At 34.6% G+C, this 12067-nt stretch overlaps 2 protein-coding genes across 3 annotated transcripts in view; one reads left to right on the forward strand and one right to left on the reverse strand.

Moving 5' to 3' along the window:
• LOC101739843 (C-type lectin 37Da) overlaps positions 1-12067 on the forward strand; it is a 91292-nt gene that overhangs the window by 17498 nt on the left and 61727 nt on the right. The gene's annotated exons all lie outside the window — the stretch shown is intronic.
• On the reverse strand, positions 5636-7083 carry LOC101739558 (myosin-13). The gene has a single exon (XM_004931520.5). It carries the CDS (start codon positions 7043-7045, stop codon positions 5690-5692), a length of 1356 nt encoding a protein of 451 aa, XP_004931577.2. The 5' UTR covers positions 7046-7083; the 3' UTR covers positions 5636-5689.

The raw sequence follows: 12067 nt of genomic DNA on the forward strand, positions 1-12067 counted from the left end.
AGTCGAACTGTCTAAAACCTCCTGTCGCTCAACAACCAACGTCCAAACCTCGCATGAGATAGAGCTCATGAAAAGGCAAAGGGGGGAAAGCAAAGCGTTTCGTGCGGAGCACATTTCCCCCGTCTCCCCCTCGGGATGCCGGACCGGCGGTCGTCGGAGCCACGACCACCCATCCACAACCTACCCGGTTTTAGCAAAGAGCTCGAATTGCACTTCAAATCGAAATACAGGATTACTGATAGACAAAAGTCGTCGTGGCCTAAAGGATAAAACGCCTGGCGTAGTTGGAGCAAACGATACAATTATATATTATATATGAAGTGACAATAAAAATACAATACAATACAATACAATACAATACAATAAAAATTGTAAAAGTAATTTTAATTAAAAATGAAAATGATTTTAATTCAAATCCAAAATTCAAATTTTTACACACCAGTTTGATTCTTATTCTTGATCTCGAATACGCTTTTGATACGGTCCGTTATAAGCATATTTTTGAAACAATAGTCCTTAATTGATGGACCGCTGCAATCGCAATCTGATATGCAAAAAGTAACCCATTGTTTGCGTAATGTCATCGTAAATGGTTTTATCTGTATATCTGACTAACCTATCTATGTGTATCTGAAATAGTCGACTGGAATAGGCGGCCATTATTAACGTTTGGAAGAGTATAATAATATCACATTTTTTAGCACATATTTGTTAATTTATTTATTCAACTATTGACAATTAATCAAAGTAAGATTTAATATATTTAAAGAAAATTGAAAAATTAGGTTAGATGATAAGTAAATGAGAGTGATATAGTGGTTTATTAATACACTATCGTAGGTATCAATTGATTGTTTAAGTGTTTTTATTTTCTTCATTATTTAACAATGCGATTTATGGTTTGATTTATTTTGATAGATCACTGATTTATTGTTAATAATTATATGGTACACAGCAACACACCTGATGTATTTCTTTCTCAAAATAAAAACAGTTGTCTGGAAGAAATCGTTTTTAGCGACAAAACCTTTTGTACAAATAATATCTGTTTTACTGTTTTTCAATAATAAATCGTGTTTTCTCATTAAAAGTGTACAATTTCCAAAAATATTCGAAATAGAGTTAATTTCCGGAATCATTTGGTATCACCAGTATTTCTCTTATATATACTGTCAAAAGAGCGTAGTTTAGTTTTTTTTTCAGTTTACCTATATTTTGACTACTATTAACAAAATTAATACATAATTTTATCTTACTTCAAAAGACAGATAATGTAACTGGTAAAAATTAAAAAATAAATGTTGCAAAGATGATTAATATTAAAAATATCATGAGTTACACCTTTAAAACACTCTCCTGTAAAATTTAGTAAGTTTTGAGATTATACAGTTTTAATGCGAGAAGACGAAATGTGTTTTAGTGCACTGTAAGATATAATCTCTCTATCTACCTGGCTCATTCTCTCTCTCTCTCTCTCTCTCTCTCTCTGTAATCTCGTCAAATTGGATTTGCTCATACTGATGTGTGGGCCCGCGAAATGTCACCGTTTGGCAGAACACTCGTTAAATATTTGACTGAGTGACATGAAATCGGCGATTGACCCAAAAACCGGTCCGTGTCGTCGGATGTGCAATATCGAAGTTTTATTGGGAACACGACCGCCGCCGCGCCGCAGGAATTTCAAATGGTAATTCATTATGAAGAAGGACCAGTGACACTACAACATACATACATTATAAAAAAAAACCGTCATAAGGATGAATTAGCTTGTATTTTTAACATTTGTTACGTAAATAATGTCGGGAAAAAAAAACACAAACAGTAAATAATAACTAATTAAAATGTAATATGGCGTACTTTAATGCTGTGATACGTCTCTATTTGTTGACCGTTGTGGTCCCTTATAAATTAATATGAGATAAAATTCCATCAATCACTACCTTTTAATACGCTAACAAGAATACCGTAAAATGGGGCGATTAGGGATTGAGAGGCGAATCGGGAAAAAACCGGGAAAATCTTTCGACGCTCAATATTAGTCTTATATTCGTTGCAAAATCTTTCATTTTTTGTAGTTTAATAGTAGAATGTTGAAAGTTCACAAAACAGCTCTGAATATGCATGATATTATTTGCTAACTTATAAAAAATCGCGTTTCAAATTAACTTCTTGTGGTAGTAATTATTTTAGTGCTAGAAACTTTGCTCTCTTTTATTTATTTGATAATAATAGAAGACGACTGTGATTTATAAACGTTATTTAGTATTTGAACCATCATATATATTAAAGGTAAGTCTCAGTTGTTATTGGTTTTAATGTATTTGATAAAATAAAAATACATGTAAAAATCTGTTGTTTTTGGGGATATTGGGGACGTCTTAGGTACAAATAACGACGAAAAAGGGGTCAATTGGGATGAGAATACGTGAAATGGAAACGACCTCAGTATAAATAGGTACAGGTTTGTAGGGTTGTCTATGTAGTTATAACAATATTTTTTAAATTTGTTGGTAAAATCTGGTTTATTCATGATGTTTTTGTCTAGAACTTTTATTCAAAATTATCAATGTGTTATTTTATTGCTTGGTAAACATTTATATTATCAGTTACGTATTGTTTTCTATTTTTAGATATGCCTCGCGTGTACGTATCAAAGAGTGCAAAGCCTTATTTAATATTGGTTCAGAGTGGGGGTATTCATCTGATTAATCCATGGATTAGCTGACACACCTAATCTCTTAACCCAGATAAAAATATCAGCCCCTAAGTACTTACCAAGAACGAAGAAATATAAACCGTTTATAAGAAAGCCCACTCGTTCGAATTTAGGTGCTTACTCTCCCATATACAGAATCCTTTGGGACTACAATAATGTCCATGGTAGCGTGGTCTCCGTCAATGTTCTTTCGGAGTTGTCCGACTGCGCTGAACTAATTTTAAGTGATGAAATAGATGTTTTTTTAATTGTCTCACAACTTACAGGACAAATCTGTCGCGGATCATTTCCCAAGTAAATATAAATTAATCATAAGTAAGTAAATGTAATCAAGTTTTAGTTATATATATATTTTTGTTGTTGTTAATGCACTGTCTATTGCACCTATAATTGAGGTGACATCTGCCATGTACTTTTGTCAGTTTTTCAATGTTTTTAATTGATGATCACTTTGTTGGTGCAACTAAATAAATTCAAACCAAGTAGTGCCAACCCTAGCAAATTTCTCATTTCGTCCCAATTAACCGCAATTTCCGGATAAATAGGGATTACACCTATTTTTGGTTTTTTTGCTTAAACTGGAATGCTAGTTGCATAGTTTTAAATTGGACAACAAAGATGCCCCCAAGACTCAATAATTTTGATCCTGATATAGCATTATATACATCAACAACTACTTTAAAATTGGTCATAAAGTTGGAATTTGTCCCTAATCGCCCCATTTTACCGGTACTTGTAAAGTCGAGAATAAGAAATGTGAGGGGCAAAGGTATCCATTCGCGCCAAAACCATATTTTGAATTATAGGTTATTAAAAGTCAAAGGAATAGTGATTAAAATGCTTAAACATAAATGTTTTTTTGCGGTATATTGCGAATCGCCTTAAGTGAACCTTTTAAAAAAAATTAAATGAACATTTCTTGGCCGCTTTAAAATATACCAAAGCAATTTCAACAATACAATTCGGCTAAGATTGCGAACCGACATTGCCTTGAGATAATAACTAGGGTCCACTTTCTCTGCAGCGAATAACATAAAACCGGATCGAGCAAGCGTATTTATCGACTAATTAAATAGAAAATTATGTATAGTTTTTATTTTAATAAACATACTATTCTATGTCAGATAGAAAAAATAAAACAATGAACTGATTTAGGGAAACGATTTATAAAGACGGAAAAAGACGAAGGATATTTCTGCCGTGAAGCAGTAATGCGTTTCGGTTTGATGGGTGGAGCAGCTGTTGTAACTATACTGAGACCTTAGAACTTATATCTCGAGGTGGGTGGCGCATTTACATTGTAGATGTATATGGGTTCCAGTAACCACTTAACACCAGGTGGGATGTGAGCTCGTCCACCCATTTAAGCAACAAAAAAAAAAAAAAATAATATCAAGAAATTTCTCTGATGGCATGCGAAATACACCGGAAACACACACATAACAATATAGAATCATCTTTAAAAAGTTTAATGACTTCGAACGGGTACCATAAATATCCTATTCCCCTGATATAGTCAACTTACGAACTACTAGACGCATGAAACTGTCAAAATATCCGTCATCAATAAACTAAAATGATTCTGTCAATATTGACAACAGTAAGTGATAATGTAATGCTCATAAATTTATATCACGTTCGTCACTGAGTACACATTAAAACTTTTATTATTAAACCCGTTAATTATTTCATAAATATGAGTTCCGTCTAGTCGACGTCTGTGTAACACTTTCACTTGGCCACACGTCATCTGTATCATCAATTTGTCGAGATAAAATCTTTTAGTAAACACCATTTTGCACTGAGAACATTCTAATTAAAACTCCTTAAAACATTTTAGACGCAGCATCGTGAAAAATATGCTATGCATCTTGCCGATAAAATCTATGAATTGATTGTTTATAATTTTAAATATTTAATACATTACAAAAACAATACATTTAATTTAAACAAATAAGGGTAGAATGTGTTTAGCAGATTAACGGATAATCATAGTATTTATTTTGCGATAATTAATAAAAAAAATATAGATAGAATTGGTTTATTTGATCTTTAAAAGCAGAGGGGATCATTTTATAATAAATTACTCGAATAATCGTCAGGAAATCTCTTTCGGCTACTTCTTCTAGAACCCCGTCCCTCTGTAGGACTTGCTTAAACTTTTTATTTTTACCTAAGATTGTTTGAATTGTTTATAGTACAGGAATCATAAAATACTTGAGCCCGTTGGTCTCAATAGGCTATGTTCCATAAATACTGCTTTGACTATTACCTCTTTTTGACAATTTTTGGAGTACACCTTATTACCAGGCCTTTTTTTTCTATCTATAATATTTGCAGCACATCATCCAACCCTAGAAACTGCTTTTTTAGGGGTTTCCTTAACTTCGCGTCCCAGATACTATTTGAAAATAGTAGCTTGGCTATGCCCTTCGCACTGCTGATACCCATGAGCGACGGTGAACACTCGTTGTCATATGAGTTTTACTAATGGGACAATATGTAAGACAAGCCACAGCCGGGCAGGGACGCTCACCTTGCCTATTTCTACAGCAAAGCAACTGTGGGTTCTGGTTAGATAAGAGAACCCAAACTCTGAAGGTAGGTTAAGAGATTTACTTTATGGTATTAATAAGAATCGGTTAACCGGTGAGCCTTGGGCATCTCTGTCCATTTAAATAGTACTATTTATTAAATAAGATATTATTAAGTCTTCTGATGAATGATATCTGAAGCGAATGTCGTTTTGAATGCGACTAGAACGGTATGTTCCGTGACTTTTGTGCCCCAATCTAGACTAGCCTTGTGGCATCAATAAACTCAGCACAAATGTATTGCATGCACTCTTCAATAAGGTCGTCGAATGATTGACGTGGAACATGCACAAAAAATGTTGCGTAAAATAATGGTACTATCGAATCTTTAAATAATGTTCATGTATTTTTATGGCGGCTTTTAGCGTGGACAATATAATTACAGATTCATCTCATCTAAATGAAACGATTTCACTTGTTCCTGGTATTTTTGGTGGGTCTCCTCTAATTTCTTCAAAGCACTTGAGGGTCTTAATTTTCCTACGTTTACCATAAAATTTATTGAAACCGGAGATGTATCTGAAGGACCTAAACAAGCATCTGTATTTATGGCTTTATTTGTGGTTTTAGATGTTGCACGTTTTTTTTTGTGTTGTTTTTCCTCTGGCTGTTTTCCTTTAAGTTTGAATAGTTCCGTTTCTTTTGCTAAGTTTTGCTGCAACTTTTGAAAGGGTTTCTTTGGATCCAAATCACATTGTCTTCTAGCATGTTGTATTTGAGTTCTTTGTCCACCAGCTGATTTGGTTTTCAATGCGTATAAATTCTCTGTTGTTTTTAAAGTTTTATATTGCGATGTTTTACTAACTAAATAAGAAGCTTTTTGTTCATTTTTTTCTATTACAATTTGTTTGCGATCATCATTTCTTTTTACAGAATAATTATTACGGTCTTTAGCGGATTTCATCTTCTCATCTGCTTCAATGTTTCTCTTATAAATTTTTAATCGGTTTTCCATTCTAACTTTTTCAGAATAGCGCTGTAAACTTCTAGCTCTTTCTAATCTTGGTTTGATTCTCTCCAAATCGGGGCCCAGGCCACCGAGTTTAACATTTTCCATATGATGTACAGTAGCCCTTCTAGAACGATGACGAGGCCGTGATACCTCTGAAACACTCTTAAAGTTGTCGTTAACATCTTCCGGTGAATAACTTAAATCATCAGTGAATCTTAATTCTTCTTCGAATGAATTATTAAAGAATTGATCCATGTCTTTATTTAATATTTTTTCGTAATAAATTTCGTTGTATGGTTCGGTGTTTAAAAAATCTAAACCTGAATTATTTGGCAAAGCGTCAATACTTTCACGTTCCGTATCCCCGAATTCAGGCGATATCGATCGAATTTCTTCTTCATTAGCTTTCGAATGTGTTTTAAGAGGAAGCTGTTTCCTGAACATCTCTAAATAAGATCTGCTCTTTTCTCTTTTACTTTTATTAATCAAATAGTTACTCTGTTGCGTATTTTTATTTTTCCGTTCACTAGTATTAGGTTTGCTGCCATCACGCCTTTTATTATTTTTGCGTTCTTTTGATATTCTAACCAGCACATCTTTTTCATAAAACGGTACAAGTATAGTATCAATATTATTTCTCTCACCATTTGCCTTTATGTTATTTTTAATTTTGAAATCTTGTTCTAAACTATCTAAAGACATTTCGCTGTCTGAACTTGAATATTTATTCATAATTCTAAATGATTTAACTTTATTGCTCAAAAATAAATATGATGACTTCATGTCTGTCTGACATTTGAATGGTACTCGTATAAAAATTAGTAGTTGTCATGTATTTTTTTTAATTTATTACTGTTCACAATGAGATTCGAACAACTTTAGCTATCTTAAGCAATGCATTTTTTTTACCTTCTAACATACAAAATTTAACTACGAGTAATACTGTTATTCAATTGGTGTTTTACTACGATTTTTAATTCGAAATACGATAAAATCTTTTTTACTTGGAATAATGTCATTAATCTAGAGAAAAAAAAGCTTTTTCTTTCCAAACGAATAGAAATAAGATAAGTGGAAGCACATTAAAATACGATTTATCATCGAGTTATCAACGAAATAAATCCAGTATATAAATCGTGGAATTGTCAAAAGTTGAAAAGGGATTGTTGGCGTGTTGCCAGAAATTCTGAAACCAGGGGCGTCTATCGACCGAAGCGCATCTTAAAACAAAGATAATGCCATAGCTACACAGCGTTTAATCTATGGCAACATCTATCTAACTGAAATTAGAACAAATCATGCGATATATTTTTTTTTAATTTCGTTCTGGTTGCTTTATTGCTTAGATGGGTGGACGAGCTCACAGCCCACCTGGTGTTAAGTGGTTACTGGAGCCCATAGACATCCACAACGTAAATGCGCCATTGTAAACTAATTATTTGTAGACTTATGCTCTGATTCAAAATGAGTTATCGGGGCTATAACCGTATTATAAAAAGTCTTTGAAATAATATTATTTATAATAAGTACGAATGAGACATAATTAGAGCGCTCTGAGGAATTGTTTGAGATGATACCATCATCTCGTTTTTACCATCGCACCGCCCGCCACCGGAGTAGAGAGTTCATCCATACTATCTGGAGCCTCTGCGTTCATCCACAGTGCGTTTCCAAAAATCTTTTTTGCCACGTACCTTCCGGCTTTGGAATGAGCTCCCCTTCACGGTATTTCCCGAGCGATATGAAATATCCTTTTTCAAACGAGGCTTGTGGAGAGTACTTAACGGTAGGCAGCGGCTTGGCTCTGCCCCTGGCATTACTGAAGTCCATAGGCGACGGTAACCACTCACCATCAGGTGGGTCGTATGCTCGTCTGCCTACAAAGGCAATAAAAAAAAACATAATTAAACTTGTGTTAATACAAACGAACGAGCTGAAAATTTTGTCTATTTGATAATAAAGGTCTGTGCCTAAAATGGCAGCCATATTAATTTAATCAGTTATCCTATCGGTGTCAACTTGATTATCTATTACGAGTCTCGGATATATTAAGTGTATAATCTATGATTACGAGTATATCACAGGCAAACTAGAATAAACGTAATATTTACACATGGTCGCATTTATTGGATCGTATCGGACATTGGAAATGAAAAATAATTCAAAAAACAACAATCAGCAGCTAAAATATATTAAATTAGGAAAAGCCGATTTTCGTATACTCCGAGCGAACATAATGTAAATTGTGCTTTAATTGTTACGACAATAGTTGTTGAATTACATTCACTTAAAGTGAGAGTAAATACGAAACCGGTCGTCGGGTGTTGTGACATTGCTGCAAAAACAGAAATTTCATATCCTTTTCCTTTGCAAATTCTATGAAAGAACTCGAAGTTGGGCAACGTTAATAAGTTGAAACCGAAATCTGGTTGAAAGAATTTTAGTGCAAACATTACTGCTTCACGGCAGAAATAGGCAGGGTGGTGGTTCACAAGAGGTCCTACCACCAGTAGGTAATTACGCAAATTATAATTTTGCGGGTTTCATTTTTATTACACGATGTTTATTCCTTCACCGTGGAAGTCAATCGTGAACATTTGTTGAGTACGTATTTCATTACAAAAATTGGTACCGATTGGATTCGAACACCGGTGCATCGCTTCAACACGAATGCACCGGACGTCTTATCCTTTAGGCCACGACAACGACAATGCCTCGCAATGCCCTTTGAATTCGGAACTAGCATTCGACATTTGGACAGCTTTATCACCCCTCTTACTTAGTTTAGACAGCAATGGTTTTGATATCCTACGCATTTGCTGTTTAAAGCACATCGACAATTATTATTGCGACCTGTATAATTGAATACGCAATTTGGAAAAGGGCACATCTCTGAAAATGTAAAATGTTCAGGAAATGAAAAAACTGATTATTTTCTAAAGCAGTGTAACTTATTAACTTTTAAGATACATTTTAGTCTTAATTAGCAATTGAAAATTACTGGAATTATTATCTTAAGCGTCAGTATAATATACATTTAATTAGATATTTTATATTTGTGAGATATGCCCTTTTCGAAATTGCATATTCAATAATTTTGTTTGTTTTAACATCTTTATTCTGAAATAATGTAGGCAACTTAAATACACCATTCTCCTTTACTCTGTGGAAATATATTATTGTGTATGATCGCATTGTCTGAAAGTGGATAATGTTCGACTGAGATAACGGATTTATAGAGGAACTAAAGAGAGCTCACATGGCTGGCTAACGCATTCCATAATGTCCACCTAGGAAAATGTGCTAATAGAACAATGGGTATTTTCAAACAAAGAAATTCTAAATTTCGAATTTAAATTTAAATTATGCTTTTTTTTAATGAGATTTTTGTAAGGATTTTAATTTCGAGGCATTTCAAATTTACTACAACTCCATCCGATATTTGTGTTTGTTCTGATGCGAAACGATCGGTAATCGATTCGCCTATCAGTTGCTTTGATTGTATTTGCATGCTTTCCAAATATAGAATATAATTATCGAATCAGAATCATTTGATCTTATTCGTTTGTTTTTGGGCAACGTTTACACACTGTTCAGGGCTAATGTCAAGTAGTTAACGTCTTAAGAATTATAGTTGGAGTCCTAAATTTTTATATTAGATCAATAAATCACGTCAGTGCTGTTCCATTTTTCCAAAAAAGGATAAACGAGGAATCACGCATGCCAATTTATACTATTATTATTAGTCGGGGGAATCAGCTCACGGTGTTAAATGATAATGATGGTCTCATAAATACTGGTGGTAGGAGCTCTTGTGAGTCCGCACAGGTAGGTACTACAACCCTGCCTATTTCTGCCGTAAAGCAGTAATGCGTTTCGGTTTGAAGGGCGGGGCAGCCGCTGTAACTATTCTGAGACCTTAGAACTTATATCTCAAGGTGGGTAGCGCATTTACGTTGTAGATGTCTATGGGCTCCAGTAACCACTTAACACCAGGTGGGCTGTGAGCTCGTCCTCCCATCTAAGGAATAAAAAAAAGCCGTCAACCATCTTGAAAAATAAGGTTGAAGTCTGAATGGTATCATATAACTGCTGCTCCATGCTGACCGTCGCTGGCCCATCTGATTCTGAATGCTTTTTTTATTGCCTTAGTAGTCAGATGAGCATACAACTCACCTGGTTACTGGTGACTGGTTACCGTCGCTCATAGACGTCAGCAATGTAAGTGACATACTGTCTTCAGATAACAAACACTCTTCAATGCTTCAAGGTAATAATGAGCAGAGCGATCCTATCCGCCCGAGTGTGTTATCTATCATCACCACATAGTACCTTGTTTATTCTTATTGACACCAACACAAAATATCTACACTTCAATAACAATAGTAAGATTAGTTCGGAACAAAATGTCAAATTCTAATTATAAACTCATGGCTCTAGAGTTGTAGATCACTATCGAATAGCTACCATTCAAACACAATGGGATGGAAGTAATTTGTGTAACAGTTCCATTTGTGCACCAATGTTAACGACTTCGTGATAATCAACTATCAGCTATGAGGTCAAGCGTTTTATGACAGTGAGGATAATCGAATTAAAATTTTCTTTGAATAATTTTTTTCTTTTTTTTTATTGTTGTCAAATATATGGATATCAACAGATTGGTATCTTTGCATGTAAAATACAAACCTTTTGATGGTACTTGGTGGAGTAGAACCGATAACCGTTGGGGTAGACGTGTTCTGGAGTGGAGACCGCGAACCGGCAAACGTAGTGTAGGACGCCCTCCTGCTAGATGGAGCGACGACCTGCGCAGGGCAGCTGGCGGTAACTGGATGCGTAGAACCGAAGATCGGGTTCAGTGGCGAGCTTTGGGGGAGGCCTATGTCCAGCAGTGGACTGCCGCAGGCTGATGATGGTGGAGTTTAAAATTAATGTACTTATTTTATTGGTTAGTTCCGTTGGATATTTTACCTCAAATTGATTGGCGATGAGGGCTTCAGCCAAGCGAAAACGCGCCGCATGCGACCAAGTTGTAACATCGGGTATTAAGGAACAATCCTGCTTTTTAGGGGGGCTCTGTAACTGGTATGTGTACAATGAACAAATGTTCGTATTATTGTGGCGATGATGTTTGTAGTTTACGTATGAGACGAGATGCTATCATTGTGTATAGTGAATGGTTAGTTACGGCTTTCTGTTTCTTCTTGTCACATTGTGAGGGTAGACTTACATTAGATTTAAGGTAAGTTAAGCTTTATGGTTTTTTGGAATTATTCTAAGAAACTATAATTTTTATTTTTGCAACTGTACCTAACATACTATTTTAATTCAGAAAACTTATGCCTATACCTTGCAGTTTGTCAGTAGTATTATTGTTACAAAACAATAAGAAAATTTAAGATTCGGGATTTTTCAGTTTTACCTAATTATATTATATATGTTATGTTCTTCCCCAAAAATATTTTCATTATAATTTAGATTTAAATAGGATTTTTAGTGAGGTATACTTTTGTAAACCAATAGTACAAGTACTAGTTTTTGATCCATTAGTATTCCTAATTTGAAGTATCTATGCTTACAAATACCAGTGATCTGTTGAATCGTTTAAATAATTAGTATTTTACTATTACTATTTGTAAGATTTCATTCATCGTTAGCCAAACCCGTTTGCCCTTGAACAATCATCAGCGCCATAACGATCACAAGTAATGACTTTGCGATACCGATCACCGACATTTCAAATGACAACCGGAAAGTTAGTCTTCGGACGTCCATGTTGCAATCTAAAGGTGAACCACTACT

Source organism: Bombyx mori, chromosome 11, assembly GCF_030269925.1.
Source record: "Bombyx mori chromosome 11, ASM3026992v2".
Taxonomy (NCBI): Eukaryota; Metazoa; Arthropoda; class Insecta; order Lepidoptera; family Bombycidae; genus Bombyx; species Bombyx mori.